This window comes from Falco punctatus (assembly GCF_963210335.1).
Source record: "Falco punctatus genome assembly, chromosome: 2".
In the NCBI taxonomy this organism is placed as follows: domain Eukaryota; kingdom Metazoa; phylum Chordata; class Aves; order Falconiformes; family Falconidae; genus Falco; species Falco punctatus.
In genome coordinates, this window is record NC_137581.1 from 26,338,306 (window position 1) to 26,363,901 (window position 25,596).

Sequence of the window (25,596 nt, forward strand, 5' to 3'; positions counted from 1 at the left end):
TTTCTGGTCCAAATTGAGTTCTGTAAAACACGCAGGTTATTATGTTTATAAAAGCAGTCTTGCTTTTGCAAATTCTTAAGATACTTCATTATCACTCCCCAAGTAATTTTAATACTGTGTCTGTCTTTTACTCTGTGCAATGTTTGCCAGTACTTCCAGCCAGCAAGCTGGGCAGCAAAGGGGGACTCTTTGGCCTTCTTGGTAGTAGAATGCCAAAGACAAATGGAGCCACTTGTCTAATGTGTGTGACACATATTGGCCAGTACATTAAATCCCTTTGAAACTAGATGTCTTGATATGTGCAGCTGGAGAAAAAAAAAAAAAACAACAAACAAACATATAGCAATACACGTGTTGAAGAGATGCTGTCATTTTAGGTGTGGTTTCCTTTTTTCACCAATGGTATGTCATTACCAAAGTAAAGTATCAAATCTTCTCTTTATTAGAGGATATTTTTTGTCTTGCCGTGATATTTCAGTGGTTAAATCATGCGTTTATTTAAAATTAAGTTTAGAAAACACTAAGGTATAGGAATATGAATACCTTGAAAAGAGGAACTTGTAGCTTATCACCCAGTTTTTGCTTGGTGCAAATTCTTTCAGATTCCCTGTGCACACTGAAGTTACACCACAATATAGCAGTTGGAAATTTAGTCTTTTCTTTGGAAATTCTTCTTGCTGTGAAGTGGCAATATGAGTTTACACCATAATAGGACTCACCTGAGTGGGTCATGTACTGCACATTGTACAATAAATATTACATGATAATAAACTGAGTAATTGTAGGAAGCTTATGTTCTTGGATAGTAATACAAATAAATAAACATGAAAATAAATTTCTTTTTGACCCTTTCTATTTTCTCAGCCAGGCTAGTGAGTTCAGATATTATTGCATGCTCGCTATTGATAAAATGCTTATTCTGAACAAATCCTACATCTGCATATTTTTAGCAGTCAGGTATTAAGATATCAGTGAACACTCTACTCCCCTCTAACAAAAACTTTTCAAAACAACATAGTATTTAAGAACTGCTGCTTAAATCCAGTCAAAGGAATGTTTAATCAAACTGCCCTTAGACGCATGTTCCTCCATATACTTTTGTCAGAAAGGTGTTTTAGAACAAGTGTGTGTGCATTATTAGAACACTCGTCTTTGCAATCAGCCCATTTGTTTTTAATTTACCCTTTTGGGTATAAAGCTAACAATCCTTTAACTGGAAATTGTTATAAATATTTATTCTGCTTAATAGCTAAACTTGTGAATGCAATTCATCAATCATAGCTAGAGAATGCAATTGTGCAGTTGTCAACAATTAACAGGACATAAACAGTTGATGAATGTGCAGCTGAATTAAAGTGCTCCCTAGGATAACCTGAAATTATAAACTGGATCATTTAAAGGAATCTAACAAAGGGTCTTTATAATTAAAACAAAGCAGGCTTAATGGGATGTAAAATTGCATATAATCGCTGGGCAATAATGATTGAATTTTAAATTATTAAAAGCAAAATGAAGACTAAGAATATTTTGAAGGACTTTCTAAGTAAGATTTTGAGAGACCTGGGTAATAAATCAACAGTTTTGAGAAAGCTTTTTCTTTTGACATAGAGGAAATGTTTAGGTGTAATGCAGAGGATAATAGATTTTACTGCTTTCAGTTAGATATCAATCTTGTTTAATATATGGATGCTATAAGGTGATTTTCTGATTACCTAACTTCTGTTGATTTTGCTTGAAATAATTCAAGTGTCTTTCTGATCTTTGACTTCATTAGAAATGTTCTGAAATACAATATTTCAGTTTAGTTGTAGTTAAGAAAAAGCCCTGTCAATTTAATGAATGCATCTTCATTTTACATCAGTTGATTTACTGTGTTTGTTTCTGTATTTTGTTTTAGTTACTGTTTTTTTAGGAAGGTCTGAATGACACATTTGTAGGATTCAACATACAGACACTGATACACTTTTCTAAAAACAGGAACTGTTATAACAGTTGTTAGTACAACAAGAGTATCTGACTGTAGATTTGAATTAATCCTTTCAAGGAAAACATATGCAAAGATATTTAATTTGGAAGTGTACATGTCTATAATATACCTGAAAGATTTAGAGATATTCTGGTTAGGATCTTGAACTTTATGCTGCTTTTTAATAAGTCTCATGCTATGAATATGTGATATTGAGGGTATCACACATGTCAAGAGCTTCACTGATAGCAGCTTAATTAGGATTTCAGATTTACGTTAGGGTATATACACAAGAAGGCTTCTTTATTTAAGAGCTGGATGCATTTACAGTGTTGGCTGTAAAAAGAGACATGAAAAGAGTTCTTTAGGAATTATGTGGTAGGGAGATTACAACCCATATTTAAGTGGGGTGCTGATGGATGAGGTCAAAAGAAAAGGGTGTAGGGTGACAACAAGAGATAAGATAGGAGCACCCACTTCAAGTAAATATGTATGCAAATGCATACAACTTGGGAAACTAGCAGTAGAAATTACTCCACATGCAATCACAAAACTATGACATCAGTGGAATGAATGAGGTTTGGTGGGAGGGCCTGCACTGCATGGCAGAAGTGCTACAATTGGACGGATACATGTTCCTTGGGAAATAGAGGCAGAGAAGGCAAGGAGAGAGTGTTGCCTTCTCTGTGAAGGAGTAGCTCAGATGTGTGAAGCTCTTCAATGGGGTTGATGACAGTCTGGTTGATAACTTGCAGGACAGGATGAGAAGAAAGTCCTGTAAGGGTGGAATTATGGTGAGAGTTTGTCACAGACCACCCATTCAGGGTGAAGGAAAGGAAGAAGTATTCTTTAAAAAATTTCAGGAAGTATCTGGATCACAAACCCTAGTTCTCATAGGGATCTTTAACCTCTCTGATATCCTCTGGAAGTGCAACAGGGTGGGATGCATGCAGTCAGGAAGATCTCTGGAGGGTGCTGGGGATGACTTCTTGATACAGGATGAACCAATTAAGAGTGACACACAGCTGGATCTACTGATTTTGAATGTGGTAATTAATGTCACCTTTGGCTGTAGTTGCTATGAAATAGTGGAGTGAGGATGTAGTATAGTACAGACTTCATGAGTGCAGATTTTAGCTTATTTAGGAAACTGATAGGTAGGATTGCATAAGAGGCAGATATGGAGGTCAAGAGACCTCTGGAAAGGTGGCAGGCCTTTAAGTACAGCATCATCCAAGTGCAAGAACAGGAAAAAAAAGTCTGTGTATCAAGACTGGTTTAGCTAACCAAGGAAATTATAGTAAAGCTCTGGTGTAAAAAGAGTACACAGGAGGTAGAAGTAGAAGCAGGCTAGAAAGGAGGAATTTAGGAACACTGCTTGAACATGTAAGGAACGTTGTCAGGAAGGCCAACACAACTGGAAATGAGACTTGAAAGATATCAAGGGCAACAAGAGCTTCTACCACTTCATTAGTGGTAAAAGTCTGACCAAGGAAAATGTGGCCTGTTGCTGAATGTGATGGATGATTTAGTGTTATATGAGACTGCAATGCTCAATGCCTTATTTGCCCCAGTCTTCACCAAGGTTTCTCAAGTCTCTGTTTTTAGTGAAAGTGTTCAAGGAGGAGAACCACCAGCAGTGGATGAGGATTGAGTCAAGGATTCCTTGAGATAGCTTGTTCTATGCCATACCATACCATACCACGTCCATAATACCTGATGGGGTACATCTGATGGTAGTGAAAGTCCTTGCAAGGCTGATCACTATTACCTCTGAAAGGTCAAGGAACTTGGGCCAGGTCATAGGTAACTGGAGAAAGGTAAATGTTGCACCCATCTTTAAAGTAATCCACTAAAGCCAGAGAACTGTGAGCTGGTTAGTTTTTCTTCCGTACCTTGGAAAACCATGTAACAAGTCCTTTTGGACCACACTTTTGGCTGCATGAAGGAGAACATAATTGAGAACAGTCAACATGGATTTAAAAAAGCTAAACCATGCCTGACCAACCTGTTTGTCTTCTGTGATAAAACTGGATTTGTGGACATGGGGAGAGCATTGAACATCTTACCTTGACATTGGCAAGGTTTCCACATTGTGTCCCACAATATTCATGTATTGGAGTTAGAACATTACATTCTGAATGGATGGACAACTAAATAGGTAGAAAACTGGCTGCATAATGGGGCTCTGAGGGTTGTGATTAATTGGTTGTACTCTACCTTGATGCCTTTGACAAGTGGAGTACCTCAGGGGTCTATCCTGCCTAAGAGATGGATGTTACAGATCATTATCTATTAGTCTTTCAGAATCCGATTACTATCCTTATCTTCCATTTCCTTCTCCCTTTATGTTTTTACAACACTCACCTCTTTAAAGAGATGACCTTGTTCTTTTATTTAAAATAATTTCCTTAATTATTTAGAGAATTTCATTATTTTAAATAGCAGGGGTAGTCAGATCATAACATACATTTGAGGAATCATGAGACTTTATTTCATCTCAGATTTAAAATTGTAAGCTTTGTTTCTGTAATTTCATCTCTGTACCTAAGTGTGCTTTCTGCCTTTGGCCATGAAAATATATACTTTTGCATATCCACCTAACTGGACCTCCAAGCATACTTAAAATTCACAGGAGGCCTTTTTCTTTTAAACCTTATTTTGTGGAGAGGTTTCACTAATTTCCTGGAAAGAGTAGCAGAATGTTTAAATAGACTGGAAATTTGTGTTTGTTTGAATTTAGATGAATTGCTGATTAAATCCTGAAAGGAAGCTAATAAAGACTTACATTCTTTCCATGTTACCTCAACTAGGATTGTTGGGTAACTGCAGCAAATTTTCTTTTGGACTTCCTCTGTTGCAGTTTGGCAGTTCTGATATGTTTGGTTTGTTGTAAATGAGCTCACAGTCATTATTCACTGTCCACAATACTTAAATGTTCAGGCACTGTGTTAAAAGGTGTATCTATGGTGCCGTTTGCCATATTTGATTTATGACATGCATTTACAGCTGGATCCCTAGGTACTCCTTGAAGAACTCATTTAGTAGTTGGGTCCAAGAAGGATGGAGAAAGGATGCTGTTCCTTGTTTCTGTCTTGCCAATGATCTTGATCACAGGAACCTTGAGGTCAAACAGGGAGATCACCTGAATCATCCCAGAATACGAGACACATGGTCTTCAGACATCGTGGATATTATGTAGGCCTACCAGAACAACTTGCAAAGGATTCTAGCCTGATGTGCAAAATCCAGTATGTGTAAATCCAGGCAGAAAATAGCCCTCAGTTACAATATATAAATAAGAACAAAGGTGTTTGATTATTCTGTCTTTGACAGATGTAACCAAATTCTGTTGCTGTATTGTCACCCTCACCAAGTGTAACTTTGATTGGAGGAATCCTTTATCATCTGTGAGTGGCTGTTTTATGGAAATTCATCCTAAATGCCATCTTCCATCAGTAGAGGATTCCTGTCATAGATACTTCTGTAAAACTGGGCACTGAATATCTGTATTTCTGCTCCAGCTGAGGTGTGAGCTTAAGCTCCCTGTTTGATATGCTTTTCTATAATCTCATATTCTTTACAACAGCTGTCCTTGCCCTACCTCCAGACTAATAATTAGTTTGTGTTAGACAAAGCGTACATTGTTATGGTAACCACTTATGTACTTGTGAGGTCAGTACAGCTGGACTTCCTAGATTTGTTCGAGGTTTTGAGGCATCCTCTCAGCTTCTGGCCTTGCCTGATCCAGTCATATCTCAATGGGGAGGCTGATTCTGAGATGCAGGCCATTCCAGTTGTAACTGCTGGTCTTGGATGTTTACGGGATGGTCACTATTTCAAAGAGACAGATTCCTCTAGATTTAGAAAATTCTTAAGCAAAATAGAAAATCTTTATGAGAAGTAGAATAGATTCTTAGTAGTCAACTGAGCTTCACCAAGTCTGTTATAGATTCTGTGACATTTCTGAAACATTAATAGTTACCCTCCATGAAGTTTATCTTGCCAATGTGCTTATGTAGTAGCCAAGTAGCTGGTCTTTCATGCTATAGTTGCAAAATTTTCTCTAGTAAAGTCTTCATTATTGGCTTTTTGCTAGAAATCAGACCCCTGTGTTAGCCATTGCCTTCTAATGGTTGTAGGAATTTACTTTCAAAGTATTTGTAGCAGTACTGCATCTTGTAGAACTTCAAACTCTTCAAGTTACACCAGTCTATGAATCCTATTATAGATACCAAGTGCAACAATAGGTTTCATTTCTTGTGAATGCCATTAAGAGTAATAATTGTCAAAACAACTGTGTTTGGTGAAAAAGTGGCATGTTTCCAGGCTGCTTCTTGGAAAAATTAAGCTACGGGCATCTGATGAAAGTAAGTCAGAGAAACATCTGTTTCCCTGAACATGTGAGTTGGCAGAACTTCAGGAATGAGTAGAGGAAGCAAGACCTTAGTTAAATTATAACAAATGTTCATTTTGTAATCTGTTTTGAAAATTGCTGCTTGGGAATGATCTGCTTTTTTAGTTTATCTCAAATGAAAGACTGGGCAACATAAGCACAATTGTTTTATCTAGCAGTGTAACAGCTACAAGCCCTTTTTCTCTCTAAGATTTCTACTAGGAAGAATGGACTGCAGGACAACAAAGTTAGTTCAGAACAGCTAGTGAGATACAAGTTTTCATCCTTCAATTCTGATCATTGTACAAATAGCACTGTTTTTCACAACCTGTCCTAATCCATGTTGCAAACATTTTATACTTTTTATGTGTTTCCAAGACAGTTTGGGTATAGTCTTATCACCATCTCTATTTCCCAAAACTGTTAAAAAAAATTCTCCCAGGCTCTGGCTGTTTCCTTGAGTGACTTCTTGGAATGTGGAACTCCACAATCCAGCCTTTTTAAACCCCAATATCTGAAAAACAGGGGCATCTGATTGATTACATGTACTTTTTCACAACTTCCTTTAACCTGTAAGTACCCTGGACTTCTAAAGTTCAGCTGGGGAAGGAAACAGCAGCACACTTGCTTCAATTCTAGTAGGAGTTTCAGTGGTGCAACGGAATAAATGGTCACACAGGATACAGCCAAATGTTATTCTAGATAAATTTTTTTGTTGTGGTTTTGGTTTTTGGGTGGGTTTTTTTGGCAAATCCTGAATTACTGGAGAACAATACAAAAAGTACAGCAAGCCTGTGGTGACACTTTTCAACTCCTTAACGCTCTGAGAGGACTACTTGTGTAGAGATTAAGTGTGACCAAAAGGCCTGACTCATCACTGTCTCAACATCCATCTATCTACTAGGTCTTTTGAGGGTGGTGCTTGCTAAGGCGGGCTGAGAATTTACAAGGGCAGGTGAGAACAGTGAGTATAATTCAATCACAACAAATGTTCAGTTGTCAGTGATAAGGAGAACTCACTAAAGGTCATGTTTTATTTTTGAAGGAGAATAAAAGTAGTACTGCTATAAAATTTCAGATCTTCCCTTTGACTAACAAGTATACATGTATTTTGTGCCTCAAGCTCCTTCTTACTTGGATTGCTCACTCCAGTACAGGATGATGGTTTGGGAAAGGTGCAGAGGATAGACTTTTCCCCAAAAAAGGAGTGCTCTGTAAAAATCTGTGGATGGAAAACATAGCTAGGCAGATGACTGAAATACCAATCGGAATATATTGGGTGGGTTTCAAATTTGCATTAATACAGATATTATACAATGCAATATGTTACCTAAATATTTTACAGATTATAGTATATGGAGTTCATGTTCCTGAGAATATATGCTAGACACTGTTGGTTTGTCTTTTGGAAAGGTCTGAGGAAGTAAAAGACCAATCTATTGCTGAAATTTTATTGTGCAAAATCATAGAACATAGGGCTAAGAAAAAGGAAAACAAAATTCTAGAATTGCATCAAAAAAAGGTATTTCCATTGAAATAAGTCAGTATTAATGTTACTATGTAAATAGTAAGTAGAACTTGTCTAGAATACTGCTGACAGTTTTGGTTATGCACTTGCAGAGAAGGTAAAATCAGTGTATGAAATTAGTAAAAGCCCAAAAGGCAATCTCTGTTACTAACTGGTTTGCCATACAAGAAAAGTCAGAGAGCTGATTTACTTGCCCTAGTAAAATAGGGATAGATGTAATATCAGAAGGTCAACAGAAGGAAGAATTGTGAGAACCTAGGGGCAACATTTGCATAAAATGAAACAGTAAAGACTGCTGAAGAATATTGGATTAGAAAGGAATAGGGTTTTAACCTTTAGAGGACCTTCCAAAGCTGTGCTGGAGGCAAGCACTCAATTACGTTTTCATAAACTGAAGACACATTTCATGAGCTAGTTTTCATGAAAAAGCTGTTCATAAACTAAAGAGAGTTTATGAAAGAGTTTGTATGATGTAGCTGCATGTTGCAGTGGAGTGAATTTGCTGACCTAGAGGTCCTTGGGTTTTTCTCTTATTTACAGTATGTGAAGGGAAACTTTTTTAATGTATTGGCAGCCTTTGAAACTACCAAGTGTGAGATTTTTCCTGGTTTAGGATCCTTTCTGAATCCTTCCTGTTATTTTTTATATGAGAATCCGAAAGATAGTTGTAAGCACTTTTTCTTATGCCAGAAATGTCTGAGGTTTCTTGGATTTAAAAAAAAAATAATCTTATGCCATGCATGTGATTGAGTTAGTAAGGAGTTAGGTAAATTGCTAAGTGTTCAAAGGATGATGCATGTTCATCAGGTGTAACCCAGTTAGGACAGTATGCTGAGTTGTGCTGTGTCTATATGAATTTGACATTCAGTCAGAGTTAGCTGGCTGTGATGTAATCCAGATATAATAGTAATAACACTTTTGCAGTCTCTTCCTTAGTAGAAATATAGTTTGAGAATACAGGATAACTTCACATTAGAAGTAAAAATCAGTACCAAAAATTTTTTACGTAGTGTTTTATATTTCAAGAAGTAACAAGTTTCCTTTAACAACTTCAAGCAAGCACATAAGTTTCCTTGCAAAAAACTCTCTAAGGCATTGCTTCACTGACCTTGTGGTAGCTGCCTTTCCTTTCAAAGCTAAGTCGACACATTTAACTGTTTTAACATATTATGGTTCTGGTTTTTGACCTACATTCTTGCACTTATAAATCAAAACATCCAGGCCAAGGCTTCTTTTGGAGGCATGCACAATTTCTAAATGATGGCCTAGATTTTAATCCTTCTTGTTTTGAAGAAGTCTGTCTTACTGGCAAGTGATTTTAAGGCTAGCATAATTCTTAATGGTCTTCCAGATGCAAAAACATAGTTTACCTAGTCTTTGAAGCTGTATCTTAGGTGCATACAAGCACCTAAGGTAAGTGAATCACAATATGTCCCTTATTAGCACACATTGATACAATATTATCTATTGATTATATAGTGTTGATAGGCCTTGGCTTTACCTTTGTCATAATCCCAATGTGCTGACCACATACAAACAGGTTTTTATCTTTTTCTTGAAGAAATTGCAGTGATAAATATATGAGAGTGTATGAAACAACTGGCTAGATACAGTTGAAATAATACTGAGATATCCCATAGATAAAATTTTTGACAGCAAACAAAAAGAGGGCAGATATGTCTGTAGTTTTAAACAAAACCAAATAGGCTGGACTGGCCTATGTTCATACTGCTTAAGGTTAGCACCTGTTAGAATGGAGTGTCTTCATTCATCTTGCACAGCATTTAGTCCAGCTCTTCCCTGAAGCCTGTATGGTTCCTTTTTCACCTGAAGATATCATTACTACGTTGTTTAGTTCAGATTGTTTGGAATAACGTAAGGGCTGCCCACTAGACTGATGTGTGCTGGGGTGTGGTGTGAAAACACCTGCAGAACTTTCTTGGGTAGCACTGGAAAGAATTTAAGCTGATTTGGTTTCATCCATGTGTCTTTAGTAAGCTGTCTTTTGGACCATGCCTATACATTTTCTGGATGGAAGTGAGCCAAAAAATGAGTGGGGGCCAGGCTTATGATTTGAGTGCTAGGCAGTCAGGACCCAGTGCTCAGTCATGTTCTCTGGTCACCTGTTATTTGTCATCTCCTTGAGTTTGGAGCCTGAAGACCTGTGGCATTTCAAGGTTACCTGAAATCTGGCTTAGTTTGCCTGATGTGCTGTCCAAAAGCTGTAGCAACTCCAGTGTTGTTCCCAAATGCATCAGGTCTTTCAGTCTCTGTAGCAGAAAGGTCATTTAGAGGGGTAGGAGATACCACTGTGGTCACCAGCAGTTTCAGCCAGCTAATTTGATTCATCTGCTGGATGTCTATAAAAGTTTTCATTTTCTGTAAAACAGTCAGAGACTAGTGTCAACAGATTTTTATTTTATTTTATTTTATTTTTCTATCTTTTTGCTGAGTATTGGCAAGAGATTTGTTTATAACTTGCGGAAATTAGCTTTCTCTGGGAATCCATTTGAAGTCCCTTGTAGGTGTTTTATTGCATAAATGGTCATAGAGAATGTGAACACTTTTTACTACAGATAAATACACATAAAATGAAGATGGTATGTATTTATCATTGTTCATGAACAAAGGCAGCTTACATTGTTTTTTGAGGTATAAAAACTATGTCCAGATGTCCCAAATAATAAACCCAGTGGACTGAAGTTAGTCTCGATTTTTTCTCACCAAATTCTTGGTGGCAGGGAGTCTCTAAGAAACCTATCAATATCACCTAAAGCCATTTGGAACTAGAAATCCTGCCTGGACCACAGCTGACTCGAAGATACTGAGCTTGCATTGTGCTCTATTTAGTCAATAGTTTATTCATTCAGGAAGGGATGTACAGCTAGCAGACACTTGAAATCTTGTGTGTTCATTTTTGAAATCCTAGCTAATTTCTTCCAAGTTGTTAATGTAATATGGAAAAGTTCGGGAAGACCTGTGATGCAAAATTTCATTGGAGAGGTTAAACACTCACTTCAAGTATTTTCTCATTTTAGAGAAGCTTGTTAAAGTCGTGAATGCTCACTCCTAATCCATATCTGAGGGCAGTTCTACACTTAACTCTTAACAATAAACATTTGAACACTTAACAGTAGTAAAATAAGAAAGAATATATTCCAGCAAGGTAGATTAAAAAATAAAGCCAAATTTTGAGGACTACAACGGAGGCAACTTCAGTCTTTCAGCTTAGAGTTTGCCAAAAAGCTTTTGCTTTCAAGGATAGCAAAGGGTTAGATATAATAAAAAAGCTTATTAAAAGCATGAATATTCACTGTGAAACCTTGACCTGAGCTTGTTTGTCTTTACCTCTAAACAGAGGCCCCAACATTTATGTCTTCCCATGCCACACACCCATATTAAACATTAACTCAGGGTAAGTGATATCCATCCTTCACAAATGAGGCAACACGCCAAAGGCAAGAATAGAGTTCAAATCTTTCCATCTTTAGGTGTAAGGTCTAGTAATCGTGGTTTTAATTTCTAATAATAATGACTTTTATTTGAGGTGTTTCTAAGCACTAGACACCAATTTTATGATGGAATTTGCTAGAAATTTCACATTCTTAATGTCAGAATCTCTGAAATTGTGTATCCCTGATGCTGCAAGAAAGAAAATCCCAGACCGTGTGCCAATTTGACACAAAGAGAAACAGTTCTTCCTGATCCTAAACAGACCTGTCAGATCTCTGCATCCTGAAAGATATTTCCTCCCTGCTGATAAGAAGAGCAAAGCAATTTTTAATAAAACAGGCAAACTTAGATATGGACTGTAGGGACAAGAAAGCAAGCAGTTGCTTCCATTCTTCCTGCCCAATAAGATATTATTAAGAGCATTATTAACAACACAGTGCTGTTTATGCTGCAATTTTATTATGCATCTCATGGTATTTGGTGGTCTTTAAAAGAGTCTTAATGTAAGGTGTCTGATTGACATCCTCGGACTCAGTCCAATCTTAAATCAATTTTTTCCTTCTTTTTAAGTAAAATTTGTCTAGTTCTGACACCATGAAAACTTGGAAACGTGTTGCACTTTTTTCACTCCAGTGTTTGAAAAACATACACGAGAGATGTATATTATTTTGCAGTTTTAATAGAATTTTAAACCTTCCATAATCTCATGCTTTTTTTAAGAATTTGAAATTTGAATATTTATATTTAGTGATATCATGATATCAATAAGAGCTTAAGCAGTTGTCTGAATATTTTTTTATAATAGTACAGGATTCATATTGAGTCTGATCATAAAAACACACTCAAAATACAATACTTCCATAAATAACTTTTCCCTTCAATAAGAAATAGCAAGCCTTTTCCATATAACATGATTTATTTGTGCTTTCACAAATGCAGATAACTTTGGATACAATTAAATTTTTCATGTCAGCTGATTTGGCATTTGCATTACAGTCGTTTCATGAATTTTAATTTTTTTCCATTCCAAGTAAAACTACTGAAATAGCTTATTTGAAGTATATCAAATACAAAGGTTGATTTTTATTTTTCTTATTTTAGATTATTATGTCATGCAATGAAAGACCATATAGTGCGTGTTGCAAATGAAGCAGAATTTATTTTGAACCGACAAAGGGCTGAAGACGTCCACAAGCATGCTGAGTTTGAGGTAAGCCTGAGAGCTGGTGCATTTCTGTTTCTCTGTTTTCACTCAGTTGTCACCTAGACTTTAACCCCATACAATAAAGATATTTTTTTTCTTCCAAGAAAGAAATTTACATTGGAGGCATTTTAAAACCAGTTTTTAAAAGCTTTGGTAAATGTCAAACACAAGGAATGGGTTTAATTTCTCATCTCACTGAAATTCATGAAAACATTTACAGCTTGAAGAAATCCCTTAATCAGAATGTCTAAACTGATATGGCAGACCCTTAAGTTCACGAAGAATTTTTCTGATTTATTGCAAATAGTGATGCAATTCACATTAGTAATGATTTTTGTTGGATTTTACCAACACTGTATATGAGTTCAGTAAGAAAGAAAAGCAATTAAAACACTTAAGGCTCTTCACAAAAAGTAAGAAATAGAAATGTTTTGTTAAACAGAATTAGTATTTTAAGATAATTTTGTTAGAACATTTTGCATTTTGAAGCGCATGAGAACATTTACTTCCTATAATTTATATATTGAAATATGATATTGCATCTTTCTTGCCAGTTAGACATCATTAACTATTAACAGTAAAATTGTGTTTAAAATGTCTATTCTTCTTACATACTGGAAGAAGTAACAGAGCAGCTGACTCTTTAATGTCTGTAATTCTTCTTCCTAAAAGCAGTCAACATTCAGTTACTTCTTCATCAATAAGTGTTGCAGTATACTATTTAAATTACGTTGCTTGAAAATGAAACAAATAAGCAAAAAAGCTATTTTTAAAGTGTGTTTAGTTTAACAAGTTTTTTGTTATTTCTTCAGTATTATTTTTGTTCATATTTAAAACAAGGTCATACAAAAGTGGTGGAGTTGAAATTTCATTTTTTATATAAATTTATCAAAAATTTTTGCACTTTTATGGCGCTTTATACAATGTTACAGTATTACTGTTTTTTATTATTTACAAACCTACCTGTCTTTACATACATTTGTGTATATGGAATTATGTATGCACAAAGATACATTTCCACATATTATAATGTGCAAGTGACCTAACATTAGGATTAAGAGAGACTGACTTAGTATTGATGATAATAAATAGCTGTATCAATTTATTCATCTGTCAGAAAATGTCAACAAGCACCTGGTGGCTAGAAATAGGATCCAGTAATCTTAGTTTTGATGAGGTTTTTATCTCCTTGAAACAGCTCTCTCAAATGTGCACTTTGATGTACTAGTTCCTGTGCTCCTTGACCTAGCTGAAAAGTGTGAGACACAGAGATATCTGTTGTCATTTTGAATACACATAACCTTTACTTCATTTTGTCAGAGCAGACAGCAGACACTTGTCATATGGGATTGCAACAACTTTATTACCAAGCATATACTGGATATTTTGAACTTAGATAAAATCACATTTACAATTAAGTGTTTGTCAGACTGAAGTTTCATATTGCCTCAACAATAAATAACATTTGATATTTATCAAAGCATCATCCAGTAACCTAAGATGACAACAGAAGATTGAGTTATCTGCTCTTTGAAGAATACATTGAGGTATAAGATCTGTCAGAATTCTAGACAAAATGAAAATATTCAATTAACTTCCAGCTTCTGTTAGCAAATAGGATTTAGAATATTAACTAAATTCCCTAAAGGAATAGCCTTAAGTCAGTCTTATTGTCTGGTAAAGAATCCAACACATTTTTCATATATGAAAATTTTCATTATATTTGTCACATGAAAAACTTCAGCTACACATTTTAGATGAGTAAGATAAACTCGGCAAGTCATAAAAGAAAATTATGAAATGTACCCTGTGTTAAACATGAAACTCATATGTACTTAAATAAGGTGATGGTTAAAGTCTGAAAGAATGTTTTATATATTGTCTTTAATAATGGTAGCTATATAACTGAACATTTTATTATTCATCCTACTTGAAAGTAGTAGGGACAAAGAGATTTCTGGTAGTTTTCTGTTGCATAATTGTAAATCTGTCATTTTGTTTTAATAAGCTGTATTGGTGTATGTTCTGGGGTTTAGTACATATTAATCATTGCTCTCAGCCAGAGAAGTGAGTGGCTATTTTATTTTTACCTTTTAAACTTTAATTGAATCGTTATGGGTGAAATGATTTGCCCCAAGCTGCACCAAGTTACTGTGTCTCCTGCATAGCGGGGAGGCCATGGTCCAGCATCTACATTTTATCCTGTGACTCCAGTTGCAGTCAGGGCCAGGGAAATTCCTCCTAGAGTGGGTGCTTCACAGTTAACTTTCATTTTGTTAACCTTGGTAATTGTTCAGGAAGAAAAATGAAAATTTAATTTTACTGTCCAATGAGCTGGTGAAATATTAACCTCATTACTAAGGCACATCATTGTACTAATTGGTGCTTCCCTGTACAAGAAGATAAATTGAAAAATGAATTAACCCTTTATGAATTAGTGTAATGATTGTTCTTTTCCAGATAGATTACTTAAAATAATGGCTGTAACACAGTGGAAAGGCCACTGTTAAAATCTTACTGAATGCCAATGTGATCTGTACTAAAAAGGTAGTGTGCAGAAAGATGAAGAATAAACTACAGTTTAGTATGAGGTTACCTTAATTTTCATTGCTCTTTTCAATACTCAAAAATAGGATTCTATTCAGCACTGTACTACAGCACTGTTGGTTAAATGTTCTAAAATGATGCACAATAACTGTGCATGCAAAAATGTCTCTCAAAAGGTGATTTTAAAATTAACTGTTTTGAGAATAATCTAACCTTTGTAATTTATACCTAGAAAATGATCCTATTATGGATTTATTTTAATTAGCATGGCTACATTTGCTTTGGTTAGACATTTTGAAAGGATCTCTACTAGGAGGCGAAATTGAATTTGAACATAACATGATTTTGAGAAAAGAAATGGAAAAATTACGTTGTGCTTATTATACATAAAGGAAGGATTTATCAAAACTTTTAGTTTTACGCTATAGAGTTTTGACAGTTTTAGAAACAAATTTGCATGAAGGTCAATAACCATGGTGTTTTTTTCAGAAAGAATTCTCTCTTAAAGGAAACATGATGAGAACATTAGACATTTTTCAGTTTAAAAGATGAGCAATTTTTTTAACCATCGGAGTTTTTTAAAAGTGGTAGTATGTTATGAATTTTTTTCACGTTATGATATGAAATAGAAAATATACTCCTTTTGTATTTAAAGGAATTTCTCTTTGGTATCCATAATAATACAATTACCTTTTAAATTTTGGGGTTTATTGCAATTTAAAAATCAAAACCACTGTACATAATTTTTTCATATATATTACGCTATATATTTATACCTGTATTTCGTACCTGAGAACACATGAAACTTTTACAACTTTTAAAGTTTAAATGAAAAGACCAACTTTTAAGGCATATCTATGGTCATAAATATATGCACGGAGATGTGTAGCTAAATGTTTTTAATTGCAATTCCTTAATTGCAATTTAATTGCAATTGTCTTTGCTCTTGCTATTTCAATTTTACATGTTCTCAGTGCTTTTTCATGGATAATATATAGTAGTAGAACCGTTTCAGTCTAATGGTGTGTCCTATTCCTTTCAAAAGTATTATAATGAATTCTTGTCATATTTGAAGAATTTTAGTAAATCATCATTTTAAGGCAATTCTAAATAGCCTATCTTTTATGAAGTGGATATTCTTTCATTCCTAGTCGCAGTGTGCTCAGTATGCTGCTGACAGAAGAGAGGAGGAGAAGATGTGTGATCATCTCATCAGTGCTGCCAAGCATCGAGATCACGTTACAGCCAATCAGCTGAAACAGAAGATACTCAACATCCTAACAAATAAGCATGGTGCCTGGGGAGCTGTTTCTCACAGGTAAGATGCAGTCGTTAAATGCATGGGTTTTAAGTGTTTCTTCCAAAGTTTAAGAGAAGTGGTCATTGTACAACTGAAATATGAACATATTAAGAGCTAGTGTTGCTAAAAATGTTTTCTCTGTTAGTCCTTTCTTCAACTGGTTCTCAAAGAGTCTTCTTTGCTAAAGATTTACAGATCAAACTTCCTTTATAGACTGAAAACATAATATTTTACCATGTTTTAAATCAATTGGAACAGGTATTTGTTGTTTTTATATGCAGTTTTACTGTTCGTATATTGGTAGCTTTTGAGGCTCCTACCGGTATTAGAATCTGAGTGAAGTGTTGTGAATGAGGTATTGAGAGAAGTCGAGATTTCCATGTAGACGTCAGCAGAGGAAGCCTGAAATAAAGGAGAGAGAGTCAAAATGATTTGCCTAGCTTTATAGGGTAAGTCAGTGTTAGAATAACCAGCGAATCATGTCACTTGAGTTGCTGCCTAATGCTTTCTTCTGTTTATAGCTTTTTCTGTGCAAGTAATGAACAGGTAAGATCCACTGGTAAATCTTAATTCTCCTACAACGAAACAGTAGTCAGTGCCAGCCATGCACAGTCAGGCTATGTATGCTTAAATCAAATTTTACTTAATTATACCATGTGTAAAGCTGAACATAACCTAAGTGCAGCTCAAGTCTGCAGGTACTCCTGTTGAAAAAATAATTTAAAAAAGAAAATAAGATCCAAAATATATAATTCTACTGTATGTGACTGATATTGTAATATTTGAGGGTTTAATTGGGGCTGTATTGAGTCTAGCTTTAGAGTTCGTTCTATTCAACATATTTATTAAATTAAATTAATTCAATTTATTAATAATAAATTAAACATTTTCACATATCCTGCCAAAAACCAGAGCCTTGCTCTTCTGAATCATAAAAATAGCCAGTGGCTAAGGTGCTGACCCTCATGTGGAAGGCTTGAGCTGAAATTGCTCCTTTCCTTCTTTCAGAGCAAGGTCTTGAACCTGGGTCTGTCATGTGAGTGCCCTGTCTGCAAAGCTAGAGACTGCCAAGTCTGTCTCTTTGTGCATTCTAGCCAGAAATACTTGATTATTTATTCAGAGTGGAACAGCTCAAAGAAGACAAATGAAGGAAGTTCTGCTTCCAAATATCCACATTTTTACAGCTTGATTTTTCTACTTAAATCCTGTTTAAGTCTGCTCTGAATCAGAGCAGAACACAAAGTTCCATTTTAGCTCTGAAAAACTTCTTCAGTGAAAATCTAGTTGAGACTGCTAGATTAATATAAAAACTTTTCTATAGATGAACATTTTCTTTCAAAAAATCTATTTGGATTTAACTTGAATATATATGTAGGTTTTTAGCCTATTAGAAAGGTGTCCAAGCAATACATTTGACACATCACATCAGTAATATTTAATAAATACCACATATACTGTTCATTCCTTTTGCATTTCTGTCTAGTTGATTCTTGAAGATATTTTTCAAGTTCATCATCTTTATATCTTCCAAAGAAATCACTGTTTCCTCAGTGACGATAGAGACGGTTTGCTTTCTTAAGGTGCTAGAAAGTGTGGAAATTCAGTCTTACAGAAACTCAGTAGTCTTAACACCAGAAGCATTCTGGCGGAAATTAAAAAAAAAAATCACAAAAAGGAGATTGTGGCATGGTTAATTCATAACAGCTTTAGTCAATAATGGGTGCTTATGTTTATCTCTAGTTAAAGCTTAAAGCTGTGTACCTGGAGACTTGACCCTGATGAAAACAAGTGCAATTTTCAGTCCTTTTAACATCTTTTGATTTTTTTAATAATGTTGCTCAAATTTGTGGGTGGCTGCAGACACTTTGCAGGCTTAAGCCAGATCCTGGTCACTAATTTCTTCAGGAGACCATCTCATCTTTGGGCCAGATAACTTTCCTCTCCTGGATTGTTGATGGCATCCTAAATGGCAACAGACCACTGCTGCAGCTTTTTTTGCTCGTCAGTCCATGATAGTTTTTGATGGGCCATGAAGCAGCTTGACACCTGTGACAAACCTATCAAATTTCTTACATCAAGCAAAAGGAACTCTTATTTTATTCCTGTCATGCCACTTCCCCAGTGTCTCTACTTCTCAATTACTTGCAATGTTGCTTTCCCATTTTGGCACTCATGGTGTTAGGTGCAGCTGTTGCCCTGATTGTATTTTAGCTGCAGGCTGCTGTTTAACCTGAGAAGGGGAGCATGGTGACAGCAGCACAAGGTCTCCAAGTGGGGCTCCCCATTTGCAGGAGCTGATCAGGAAGCAAATAGCCTTGCACTGCAGGTCTTACCATGTGTGCCGTGGCAGCTGTGTGATCCACCACCCAAGTGTACCTTCTGTCATGAGACCTAGCGGACTGTGAATGGAAAGGCCTAGGATGGCAGCAAGTAGGGGGAGATGCCCAGTGGGAGAACCTTGGAGCCTTGTTAAGGACTGAGGTCACTGGTTCTGAGTGGGCAGGTTTAAAAGGCTTCAAGTGCAGAACATAGAGAGGGGTCTCATTAAACTGCTTAGGCACAGAAGGCAGAAACTGTTGTTAATTAGGTAGTTCCTGCAATATTCTTTCTATGATGGAAATTGAGATGGGTTCTAAAGTTGTACATAACTGGTCTTGGCCAGCAGGAGACACAACAAGCCTCCAGTCTCCGTTTTTAATTGCTGACACACAGTTACAGCATTAGCAGTCTCTTTATAAACCGATGCTTCTCTGTGCCCGGGAGATACAGCCTGACCGGAATACAGTTACTTACAAAAAAAACCACCAGGCTGACACTCCAGACCTCTAGACCTCTGTAGTGACTCCACCACTTCTGTCAGGGAGAGGGTTCCCAGTTCCGAAGGCACACTGCTGGTCTCCTGCCTACATCGAGAGATGGAGACCGTTTATTGAAATGGCGAATTACAGAGACCGTTCCCAGGCCCAGAAGGGGCAGTGGAAGAAATAGGCAACCACTCCCACATGATAAATACTTGGGCAATAGCAATACCTTTTGACGTCCAAAATGGTAAGATAGGTAAGAAACTATTTGGAGGGGGCGGTGACTGCGATTCTTAAAAGCTTCAGTTCTCTATCACATAAACGATCTGCAGCTACTAATTTACTGATAATTGCAGCATCTAATACATATATATGTGGGGTTTATTATCTCTTTTCAAGGTAAAGAACAATTTCTAAATTTTTCAAATAGATGCTCATGTTAGAAAATACTAAGGGCTCATTTTGTGAAATGTGACCCAGCTGCAGAGAAAATTTTTCCTTGTGTTTGTGGCTCAACGCATTGGTTTGTAAGCTTCCCCAGCTTTTGTGTCTGCGTGTACTGTTTTTGCAGAAACCAGCAACCAGCTTTTACTGTGTTTAAACTGTAGATGCCACATAGTTTACTCTTTGTTCATTAAGAAACAGAGACTATTAAGAAACATAAAAACTTAGCACTGGGAGGAAAAACAAAAGGTCTGATGAATTGAATTGTATAGTATTTGTGAATTATGAATTTTAAACATATCATAAAAGTCTCAAAATGATTGAAGAAACAAGAATGAAGTTGAATGGTGTAAGTCAAGAAAAAAAACTTTCAGTTCTAAGTTAGATTATAGTTACATAGAGATAGTTGAATTTAAAATAACATAAAATCATAGGTGACTTGCATTTCAATTACCTTCTTAATTAGCCATTAATTTGTGAAGGAGAAATTAATTACATGCTAGTGTTCCACCACTTGAATAGATGCCTACAAACACAGTAACATTGTACAACCTCTCCCTGTCCATACATTAATCAGTACAGTTTGCGTCGGTCTGAGAACCTGTTAACTCTTTCATCTCCTTTCTAAAAATGGTAAATAACGGTTTTGAAAAAAACTTGATTTTGTATATTGTTTATCAGTGTTAACTTCTTTCCCCCTTCACAAATATTTTCTCTTCACCTCTTGAAGTGAAGACTAAAGTTCTTTTGCTCAATTTCTTGCAGGTGTGAGCATCAGCTCCTCTAAAACACAAGGAAATTATTGAATTATCTTATTTTCTCCTTCATATCTCAGACAAAGAATAATAGATTTCAAAATAAATCTTGTTAGTTTGTTACAAAACCTGTTTGTGCCCTTATACCAAACTAATTATGTTTTCCTCATTTTGGCACTTTTAGGCGTCTTCATAATAGCTTACCCTAAACATACTGGTTTTCTCTTTTTTAATTTCAGCGTTCTACCAAAATTAGAATTCTACAGGTTTTTCCCATTCAGATGAGAAACTGTTGAGTTGGTTATTTCTTTGATGCATTGCCACTTGTTCAGAGTGAATATGCAACATCCTATTTCCTTGAACTCAGGAAGAATCAAATAGGGTGTTTCATAGCTTAGCGTTCAAAGCTTCTTTAAGTCAGCACTTACCCTTAGCTTTTTTCAGGGTTATAGTCTTCATGTCACAACATATGCTTCCTTCTGTCTTCTCTGTCAGCTTCATATGGTGCTTCTCTTCCTCCCCATCTGCTTCTCTCCCCATACAGATCTTTCTTAAAAAAAAAAAAAAAAAAAAAGTTTCGTGAAACCTGTCTGTACACACAGTTCAAATTCTTTCTCAGCTATATGCATGTTGTGTTTGGGGCCATAATCTGTTACCATGTTTATTTGGAGTATTCTCCTATTTCAGCTTCTTGGTTTAATCAGACATCTCAATTTTTCTAAAACTGTTGTTCAAGAATATTGTGTATATATAGCTCTACCTTACAGTTTCTATAGGTTTAGAGCAATCTAGGGCAATACAAAGGGTTCTGAATTCCAGTTTGTGTTCTAAATCTAGATATGAAATACTTGTCATAGATATTTTCACATTATCAGTTTTGAAATACACAAGAGGATTACTATAATGAGAAAAATGACATTTAAAAATGCGCCTTGCTTCTCTTGCTTTCCATGATTTGATGAAGGAGGTTCCACCTACGTTAAAGCAGCTTTACCAAATAGCAAGTATACAAGGGCTTTTTCTGTAAATCCATCTTTGGTTAAACTAGACACCCATAACAAATTAATCATTCATGGTGGAGGGCAGAGCTGTCAAACTCATTCTGTGGTGAAGACCAAATTCGTCTGAGGAGACAGGCTGGAAATAAAAAGTTTTTTGCCAGACAGCTAGTTTTGCCTCTCGCTACAGCATGTGCTTCTGCAAAGACTGGGTTGTGCTGGGGGCCAGTGGGGGGGTGAGTGCGGAAAGAGAACTCCCCCGTTCTGAGCCTGTGGGGCTTGGCAGTTAAATAAGTTGATTCTGGGACAGTGCTGCTTCTAAACCAAGTGTTTCCAGTTTACAGCAGGGAAGACCAGAACACAGGAATTTAGTAAGAAGGAGTTTCCTTTACAGCCAGCCTTTGGCATGCTCTGACTCCATCTTTATACTAGCTGCTGTCTTGGGGAGTTCAGAGAGATACAGCCTATCCTGTCCCCCACTACAGATCTGTTTCATCTGGTTTAGCTATTCATGCATTTCTGGCTCATTTTAACTGCTAGACATAAATTACAAAGGGAGCTTTAGCACAGTGGAAAAGGTGGAGGACCAGATCCTGCCTACTGGATCCCAAAGCGTGTTTGACATGCCCATTGTCGGAGGGCCTGTTAAGATTCTGCATTCTTCCACATATTCTGGAAGAAGTTCTTATGAATTTTCTGTGTTTTTGGAATTGGTGGAATCTATTCTTCTTTGCAGAATAGATCCTTGATCTGATGGAACTGCATATTTTTCAGCTCATTCATTAGTTATCCCGCTTGCAAGTTCCAAATACTTAGTTCTGAGATCATTTCATCACAAAAAAAAACCATTAAGAAAATACTTTTCTGTCTTCTGTTGTTTTTACCTAACTGCACTACTTGAGATACTTTGAGATCAGCAAATGTGTCAGCATTATTCACTTTTTAGGTCCAGTATTACTCATCCTTCTGGAGCAGGATTTAAACATAAATTTGAGACTGTTTTTCTAATCTGATCACACTTTTGTAGTATTTGAGTATTTCAGTCTCCTTAGCTTTCTCGCTATGCTTTCAGCATTGTGCTGCTCCTGCTGCTCTGCATGCATGATATTACACCCCCTACCCACTGCGCACCCTTTTCCTTTCAGCCTCCCTAGTTGCTTACTGCTGCGATGGAAGGCGGAGACTATCTGAAGGAGCTTTTGCCAGTGGTGCTGTGGCATTTGACAAGCACAATGGAAAAAGGGGGATAGAAGCATTGTGTCCTTTTCTAATTATAGGAAGTTAGATGTAGAATGTTATTTGAAGCATAGAGATACCCACCAAGAAAGGAGTATTGTATAACCGGAGATGGGCTGTATGAGTGAGTGCACAGTTTGCTTACGTGAGATTTATTCCGTTCTGTATATGTGTGAGGTTACTCAATTGTTTTGAACTGTTGTGCTGTTCACTATGAATTATTTTTTTTCCAGAGCTGGAAGAAACCTCCAAAGAAAAGATTTTCTTTGGAAAGAGGTGGTATTTTCCAATGTTGGGAAAAGCATGGAAAGACTTGTTTATCTGTAGGAAGTACAGTACCTTGTATTTCATATTAAAGAAGGAAGGCTTCTGCATTTTTTTCACATTAGTAGTTCTGCAGTAAGAGAATTATTTCTTCTTTACTCTGTTTTTTCAACCTCTTTTCAATATGTTCTCTATTTCTGCCTAAAATTTGGTTTTCCCCTTTTGCTTCGTGGCAAACACAAAGAGGAAAGTTTTGCCAATGTTGTTTTTCTTTAAGCTTTAGAAACAACAGATCTTTAGATGTCAGTAGAGTATTTAACTGAATCAGCAATCAGACTACAATTCCAAATTGCATACAGTCAACTTACTATCAATATCTTTATTGTAGGAGTAACAAGAATGTTTGAAGTATACATTTATTAAGAGAAAGGCCAGCCTTAATGGAGAGGGACTTCTGCTACTTCTTAAGTCTAGCCATGGAGCTGGCACGTGCATATGCAGCCAGCCATTCATCTTCCAGGACACCAATCACAAGAACAGCTGTAATGGTTCAGACCAGAGGTCCATCTAGTAACCTATCTTCAGCTGTAAGTGAATGCTTAAGAAACAGAAAGAGAGGACAAGTAGACATGATAAGTCCATCTAATACTCAGACTCTTTGAATTTTCAACTCAGGATTTCCTGAGGACTCTTAATTTCAGTCACTCTTGATTTTGAAGTTTCCACATCTCAGTAGGGCTTCAAAGTCCATCTGCCTTTCTTCATATTTTCCTCCTAGTTCCTGCAGAGGAAACAGCCTCTACAGTGGATATCAGCAGGCTGCACTAACTGTTGCTGGTATTAGACAATGTTTCTAGGACCTGTGCTCCTTCTTTCCTTGCCTCCAATTTAGATAGAAGTAGAAACTCAGTAGAAAACATGAGGGAGGAATTTCTCATGATTCTCACTTTTTCTCCCGTGTCTATTTAGTAATACCTGTGCCATATAGTAGTGGATTTCCCATCTTCTTTATACGAATAGCAAAGAATAAAAAAGGAGCAAAAGCCATAGAGAAGAAGATGCTGTAGTTCAATGTTTCTAAGAAGGCCTTTTTTCCTCACGAATGAAAATTACAGTAAGCTGTTGTAGCATGATTACACTCCAGGATTCTTTCTCATGGGATGCTTCATGTAGATTACAGAGGATGAATGCAAAGCCATAGAAAGTGGTTTTCTCCAAGAGAAACATCTATAGTGTTTTGACAGACTTCTTAGACATTTTTGTTGGAAACATCAGAAATATGAAGTTTAACCAGAAGTGAAAACCCAGTGGAGCCATTTTTATTCCCCTCCTCTCAAAACTTTAATGTGCTTTGGACATTTTTATTGGAAATATATTCATGTCCAACCATTTGTTTATAAAATAATTCAAGGTTTTCAGAGTAGGGTCTGGAAAGGAACTGGAGATAAAATCATCCTCAGGCACTGGGGCAGGTATAGTCTAGAACATCCCTATCACATGCTTTGCATGCCCTTTTCATGGAGGGAGGGAGTAGAAATCTGCAAACACCTTAGAAAACCTTTTCTATGTCTTTGATAGCTTTATAGTTGAATTTGCATATGCATTATAGGACCATTTTCTTTGCTACAAATTAAATTAAGTATACCTGGTTTTATACCTAGCCCTTCTCAAAGTCTTTGGAAGCTGATACTGTCCTTTCAGGCTGTTGACTTCCAGACTAGACAAACACAAATTTTTCAGTCTTTCTTTGCTGATTATCTTATTAAACATTAATTTTATTTTATGAATTATAAAATTAATATTAAATATTAAATTACCTATATCTTGTATAATGCTGCTGTCTTGCCTTAGATTCCTTGCAGTTTGCTTACATCTTCCTTAGAATGAGGTACTGCGATCTGGGCACCTGATGGCAGGTGAGCCCTCAACAATGCACAACTCAATTCGTTTCACACTATAGCTTCACTGATGCTAAATCCTAACATCTAAAATAAACATCCTAAAATAAGATTGTAGGCTCAGTCAGTACTTGCAGGAACCACTTTGCAGGCTGTCACTCCCTTCTACTAGTTGGAAATCACTTCCTGCTTTGTATCTGTACTTCTAATTGTTTTTAAGACTGTTGTCTCTCTCCGTTGTCTTATATATTTTAGACTTTTAAAAATAATTTTGCATTATTACTCTCCTGTGCTATGCTTACAATTCTCACAGCTTGTTGTCACCTCAAGTTTTACTGTGGATTTTCTCTGATTCTTCGTCCAAGTTGGTAATTAAAAGTTCAATACAGCAGAATTTACAAAACAATCCACACAGTCTCCCGCTTGAAAAAAATTCCTACTCTGGTCATGAACCTTTGATACTCATAAAAAAAAAAATCCAAGTTTTAACCATTCATGGATTCCTTTAATTGTTAGATATTTCTCTTAGTCTATGTGAACAGTAAGTACTCTTGTGTTATAAAATCACTCTGATTATGCTGTAGAAGAATAATAAATAAGTAAATAAATAAGTAAATAAATAATAAATAAATAAAATGGCAAAGATGTAAAGGAAATTGTTCATAATAAAGCTACATTACTATTTTTAGATTAATTACTGATTTATAAATCCTTCTAGGATCCTTACATGTGTCAAAGGTAAACATTAGTTTAAAGTTTAAAAACATTTAGTGGATGTTTTCCCCCTTTTAAGACCACATAACATT

At 36.1% G+C, this 25,596-nt stretch overlaps 1 protein-coding gene across 6 annotated transcripts in view; it reads left to right on the forward strand.

The window, feature by feature from the left end:
• The window catches only part of NBEA (neurobeachin), a 534,050-nt gene that overhangs the window by 286,397 nt on the left and 222,057 nt on the right, over positions 1 to 25,596 (forward strand). For all 6 annotated transcript variants that reach the window (XM_080377534.1, XM_080377536.1, XM_080377535.1 and 3 more), the window contains 2 exons: positions 12,445 to 12,553; positions 16,246 to 16,412. In XM_080377534.1, coding sequence (XP_080233660.1) covers positions 12,445 to 12,553; positions 16,246 to 16,412 — 276 coding nt within the window. The remainder of the gene's footprint in view (positions 1 to 12,444; positions 12,554 to 16,245; positions 16,413 to 25,596) is intronic.